The sequence below is a fragment of the Bos grunniens genome, chromosome 7, assembly GCF_055505025.1.
Source record: "Bos grunniens cultivar Pamir isolate PY7600 chromosome 7, Bosgru_T2T1.0, whole genome shotgun sequence".
NCBI lineage: Eukaryota > Metazoa > Chordata > Mammalia > Artiodactyla > Bovidae > Bos > Bos grunniens.
This window is the reverse complement of record NC_141171.1, coordinates 65,960,049-65,966,241: the sequence shown is the minus strand read 5'-3', so window position 1 is coordinate 65,966,241 and position 6,193 is coordinate 65,960,049. Positions and strand designations below refer to the sequence as shown.

The following is a 6,193-nucleotide window of genomic DNA, read 5'->3' as shown; positions in this document are numbered from 1 at the left end:
AGTTGTTCTGGCATCATGACCTCATGGCATGTGGGAGTCACAGCAGCACAAGGAACACTCCGCCCTCCCAGCCCCCCAACCTCCTTGAGTGTTCCCAGCAGGCAACAGAAGTGCAGTTCCTCTTCCAGAGAGGCCTGCAGAAGCCCTGGCTGGTGTCTCCTGGACTCACCTCTGCCCCCTGCAGGCCATCGGTGGTGTTAAAGTCCCTGCTCTCCCGACACAAGGCGAACTGTCTGGAAAACCATTTGTGAACGGATGCTGACGTGCCAGGCCCAGGACACTTAACAGCTATTAGTGAGTAACACCCAGTTTTAGTTTTGTCAGTACACACTACAGCCAGACTGGCATCTGGTCACTACTGCTGGTGCCCAGCCTCATGGGTCAGCAGCCTGGGGACCAGTCGTGGTGGGGGTGCTTGTCTTTCCTTCCCAGGCGTATCCGGGGCTGATCTGGATTCCGTTGGGCCAGAGTGCTGCTCCTCCTCTCCAGTCCATAGGGAAGTGTGCTCAACGAGGAACCACAGCAACTTCTATGTTCCTGGCTGTGTCCTGATACAATGCCAAGCCACAGCAAGTGCATGAAATCCTGGAATTCCAGCTTCTGGACTGGGGAGTACTCTTGTCTGTGGCACTGACTATAGCTCCCCCGCCCTCAGACACAAGGCAGAGACATGAGCTCAAGACACATAGTTCTCCAGACCCGAGGAAGCACCTGAGCGCGCCAGGAGCCTCAGACACTGTCAGGAAAGCGCCCTGGAGAGGTTCCAGGTGCACATGCGAGGGCAGGTTCCCATGGATTTGAGGTCAGAACGTGAACCAGGCTCTACGCAACACATCCAACAGCCATACCCCTTCATGGGAGACCAGCCAGGCTGCTTTTTTTTTTGCCTTTTCAAGTTTTTATTTTTATACATTTTTTTTGTATTAAAAAGAAAAGCATAATTACCACAAATTACAAACGACTAAAGCAGGACTAGAATAATGAATGAATCACTTCAGCCTGAAAAGCAGATACTCTCAATAATATTAATGTTATAATACAAGCTCATTCAAGTATTTTACATTTTTTTTTCCTTGTAAATGTGATATCCTAGCACATGGTAAAGATAATGTACTATGAGCATAAGGTGGAACCTTCTCCGCAAAGCCAGATGACAAGTTTTCCTCTCCAGTCAGAATGGGCTGTATGTTCTGATCTTCTCTGCCTCTACCATCAATGTGGCTGAAGGAGAGGGTGGGGCTGGGGCAAATCCTGGGACCCTCACACACGAGATACTTGGGGGTCCCATTCAGGAGGGTGATCCAGACCACTCTACTCAGGCTTTTGGCAAAAAACCAGCCCCCCTCCCTAACTAGTTGTCTTCTTTGCCCCTCCTCCCACTGCCAGGGCTTTCTGAGCAGCTTTCTTTCGTAAAATCAATCACCAGGAAAGGGGAGAGAAGAACTACAATAGAACAGAACAAAACTTAACAACTTTGACATGGGGGCTCCTCGCTGGGCTCTGAGCCCACGGGGTCCAGGCTGTGGCAGCGTCGGGCAGCCCCTCTCTACCCGGAGTGCCTTTCCTCCCAGGTTCAGGAGACAGCGGGAGAAACCTGCCCCTGAGCAGAGCTGAGGTACACAGACCTCTGATGTTTGAGGCCCAAAGGTCATGTTGGCGTGGACCCATCTCAGAAAGGTACAGGATGAACAGAAGGATTGGGGCAGGCTGTTGCTTCTGACTCAGATCTTGGATCCCCATGGAGGATGGTGGGTGTGAAGTGGCAAGCCCTGATGTCCTTTGCCACTCCTGGCATGCTTGTCACAGATACATCGGTCCTAAATTCAAGTGTCTTCAGAAAGTGAAGATGTAAACTACTCTTTGCAACATTAACTCCAAACATGTCACACACAAAAAAAAGGAAAAAAAAAGGAAGAAAAAAAGCACCCCCCCCATCCCCAGCCTGTATTGAGATGAAGTCCTCACCTCCCCACCCCAAAGGGGCTTCTTCTTTCTGGGGTGTCTGTGGGGAGGATTAGGGAGAGGATGGCAGCCCCCTGGCCTGAGAGTAAACTCTAGAGAACAGCCCATACCCCCAAGGCTTCCTTGTGACCCCAAACCCAGCAGAGGACAAACACTGAGGTTACTATGGTGCTGCAACAGTACAGGGCCGAGCAACCCGAAGGAAAAGGGGCGATTAAAGGAAGGAAGGGGTCCAAGTGTCCGGTGTGTGGTACATCATGGGGCAGGCACCGGGCTGGGCAGGGAGAGGCCTCAGACTCCACTGTCAGAGCACAGACCAGACACTCATCTCGGCTTTCGAGACAACCAGCTCACAGGAATGGAGATGGGCTTCCCCATACTGGGAGGGTGGAGACTGGGGGTGGGCGGGGGTGGCACAGCAATGAGGTGCCCAAGACAGAAGACAAGCCCTTGCCAGCCTGAGATACTGGCCCCTACTCCCAAATTTAGGGCCCAACAGAGGAAGCAGTTGAAAAGGGCTGAGAGTGTGAGCGCATGACCAACACCACCCCAGGGTGAGTGTGTCATCATGCCCACGCCCAGCCCCCAGCCCAGTCTGTGAAGGCCAGTCACGGGTCACTGTCCCTAGCTGCGGCTGCCAGGAGACCGGCCATTGCACTAATCATCCACAGCCCAAGACAAGCAGTCAGTGGCTGGAGAAGTGAAGACAGGCATACTCTATGTCCACATATACCTTCTGGCCATGGGGCTTCTCCAACTGGCAGGATTCCCCATGCCCTCAAGCCTCCTCATCACTTGTTCCTAGGCAGGGTCAACTGGAAGGTGGGCAGGGATGGCTTGCAGAGGGGTGATGCAAGATGGAGAAACCCACCTGGCCCACAGGAGGAGAACAGCGTCTTTCTCCACCTTTTAAGAGACAAAGCCTCCTGGAGGTCTCAGAGATCGATCGAGGGAACACAAGCAATGTTTCCAAGCCTCGGCTGCCAAGTGTTCACCTTTCCCCTCTGAGGTGGGGGAAGACGGTCAGGCCGAGGACAGTGTGTCCCAGATCCAGGCCAGTGCTGTCCTCCAACAATCTGAAGCAAACTTGGCCTTGGGGTTCCGAAGGTAGGATGAAGGGCGTCACGACAGGACGGAGCCTGGTGAGAGGAACAGCAAGCAGAGCGACGACACGACAGTGGCAGCAGCGTGTGGACACAGGGTGTCAGCTTCAAATGACGCAACAGCGGGGATATTTTGGGCACGGCTCTGATCTGAGCCACTCCCAACTCTCTTGCCTAGAGGCAGGAGGTGCTGTACATGCAACTCAGTCAAGAGACAGATTCTAACCAATCCAGCCCAGGCACATCCAGAGAAGGTGGGAGCTCTTCAAGTTGACTCCACGGAGGAAAACAGGCATTTGAGTATTTCAGATTCCCACTCCACAATAAGGCAACTTTTAAAAAAATACTATTTCCAAGAACAAAACAAAAAAATTCCAAGAGTAGGGGAAAGACATCACTTTCTGTGGATTAGGTGGGGGTTTTCTGATGGGGTTTTTTTGGTCTTTTATGGTCGATTTTGTCTTTTTTTTTTTCTTTTCATTTTCCCAAGGATGGAAAGGTCAGAGAAAAATAAAATAAATCATCTTTCAATAGTCTTTTCTGGTATGAGCAGCGTCTCTCTGGGCTGGAGTAAGGGGCATGGGGAGAGGGGGATGGAGAGAGGCTGAAACCTTCCCTCACCCCACTTCTAGATCCTTTGGTTTCCTCCTCCCAGAAGATGGCAGAAGGGTGTAATGGGGACAGCAGGAAGAGAACATGGCGATGGCAAAGCCCCAGATAATCAAGGGGCTGGTGCTTGTAGGGCCCAGGGACGCTGCCAGAGCCTTCTATGAAACAGTGCTGGGCAATGGGGCCCACAGGGCCTTTTCATGGGCTGCATAGTTGGCTTGAGGGAGAGCAGGAGGCAGCTGTGGATGGGGACCAGGGTTGCGGCCTACCAGCCGTGGGCAGGGCTACAGAGTGATTTTGGTAATCCAGACGAACTATCAATAATTTAAAACTTGATATATATATATATATATATATATAAAAAATTTCCCCCTTACCCTCCCCCTCTTAGAAGAAGCTAGGATGTGAAGAAGAGTCATGGAGAGAGAAGAGGGAAGGGGGTGTGTGGAGGCTCCTGCCCAGGGGTACCTCTGATAGCCCAAATGGTATACACATTGCTACTCAGCACGAAGGCCCATCCTAATGACTACAGGCCTGTCCCTTCTCTGTCCCCTCTTCTCCTGGGACTGGGCACCCCCATAGACGCTCACCTACTCCCTCCATCCCTTCTCCCCCCAAAACCCCAGGGCTAAAGGGCTTTTCACTTTCCCAAAGTCTGTGCATCCGAGTGCTGGCTTGTCCATTTGGCATCTTCCCGGACGGGCTGGCCAGTGGGTGGTGTGGGGGGCTGGCTGGTGGTGGGTCTGCTGGAAGACTGGGAGGGGCACCGTTTCCTGCCCTCGCCGCTGCCACCTCCTGCTGCCGCTGGGTGTCGCTTGTGGTTGCCCTCCTCACCCATGGGGGGCTGTAACAAGGAGGGAGTCGCAGGTGATTAGGGAGCACTACCCACACCACCTCCCTTGCCAGAGCTATTCAGAGACCCCCTACTTCCTACCTCCCAGTGTAGATGATAAATGGGTTTATAACCCTAAAAACTAGTCACTAGTTTTATTAAGCACATCTCCATGCCAAGATGCCAAACCCTGTGCTGATTTATGTACATTTACTCATGGGGTCTACACCACTCTTTGATGTAGACCTGACCATCTAATTTCACAGATGAAGACAGCGAAGCACAGAAAAATAATTTGCTGCCAAGGGGTCCAGAATTTTTAACTGGTAAGGACAAAATCTGAAACAGGCCTATCCAGCACTGAAGCCCAGGCCTTTATCCATACATCTTTCCGCTCCCCTTCTGGGAAGTGGCGGCTGCTCAGGAGATGGTACATGGAACGTGGCATGCAATACGCTGACATGCCTCCATTCAGAAGGCCCAGAGACTGCTGGGGACTGCTTCATGGCTCTAAAAAGGACACTGATCTTAAGAGTCAGACTGGGATCCAGTCTAGCCTCACCACTGCCAGAGGTCCTGTAACCCCAAGGTCACCTTGCCCCTTTCTGGGAGCCAAAGCTGAGCCCTTTTTGCTCTGCTCCCAACAGGTCTCCCTATTCTCTGCACATGCACCCCTCTGCCCGCCTCCAGCCCCCAAAGGAGGAAGTCCGGACTAAGGATGGAAGAGAACGGACCTATCTTTTTGTCAGGACACCTGAGCAGTGCTGCCACTATCTCACTGGCTGGCCATGGGCTCCTGATCATCCACTGCTATAGTGATGACAACAAGAACCCTGCCTGCTTCACTTTATAAAGGTTTAAAAAGGTCAAAGCAGTGTCTGACGCACAATAAAGTCAAAATTTTTAAGTATGTGAAGACTATTACTTACTTCTGTTTGCCCTTTTGCTAAAAGGTTTCAAGGGAGTAAGACGACTGGCATATCCCTACTACATTATAAACACTTGGAAGGAAAAAGTTTTACTTATCTCTGGAATCCCTGATACACTCAGGACAGAAGAGGAACCAGTAGTCATAACTTTGACCCACCACTGGATGTCACTGTTGAGTCACTGTGCCAAGGAGTGGGAGGAGCAGGGAAGAACTAGACATACTTTATCAAGTTCTGGGGTTGGAACTGACCTCTCCCAGAAAGAATAAGAACATTTACCTAGGGTACTCATCCTGATCACCTCTAAATACGGTATAGCAGCAAAGAGGGATGGAGATAAGACAGAAAGGGCATTATGATGGTTTAGCCACATCCACTATGGAAAAGGGAGTGGGAAGTGATCGCAAACCCTCCCATGAGCCTTCACTGCCCACTTCTCACACCTTCTGTTTAAGAAACTTAAGGCCCAAAAGGGACAAGAAGGATCCCTGTGCTAGTGGCCCAGCTGGGATCAAAACCCAGGTATCCAGATCTCTGGTTCAGTTTTCTTTCTAAGACAATCAGGGTGGGAAAGATGAGAGACATCCACTCACATCCACTCGGAAGTCTTCGAGACGTCGGAATTTGCCGAGGTATTCTTGAAGTTTGGGGTCAATGTCCAAATTTTTGGCTTTGGAATATTTCAAGAAGGCCCAGAACTTTTCTAGCCCATACAGCTGACCTGCAGGGGAAGACAGGTAGAAAGAAGCTTGGCTGCT

General features: G+C 51.3%; 1 protein-coding gene across 7 annotated transcripts in view; it reads right to left on the bottom strand.

The window, feature by feature from the left end:
* Positions 1-875: 875 nt before the first annotated feature.
* LARP1 (La ribonucleoprotein 1, translational regulator) overlaps positions 876-6,193 on the bottom strand; it is a 91,614-nt gene continuing 86,296 nt past the window's right edge. For 6 of the 7 annotated variants that reach the window (XM_086412586.1, XM_086412583.1, XM_086412584.1 and 3 more), the window contains 2 exons: positions 6,029-6,156; positions 876-4,518 (listed from right to left, as the gene is read on the bottom strand). In XM_086412586.1, coding sequence (XP_086268712.1) covers positions 4,315-4,518; positions 6,029-6,156 — 332 coding nt within the window. In that variant the 3' untranslated portion in view covers positions 876-4,314. The remainder of the gene's footprint in view (positions 4,519-6,028; positions 6,157-6,193) is intronic. The other variant, XM_086412589.1, reaches the window with a different exon arrangement.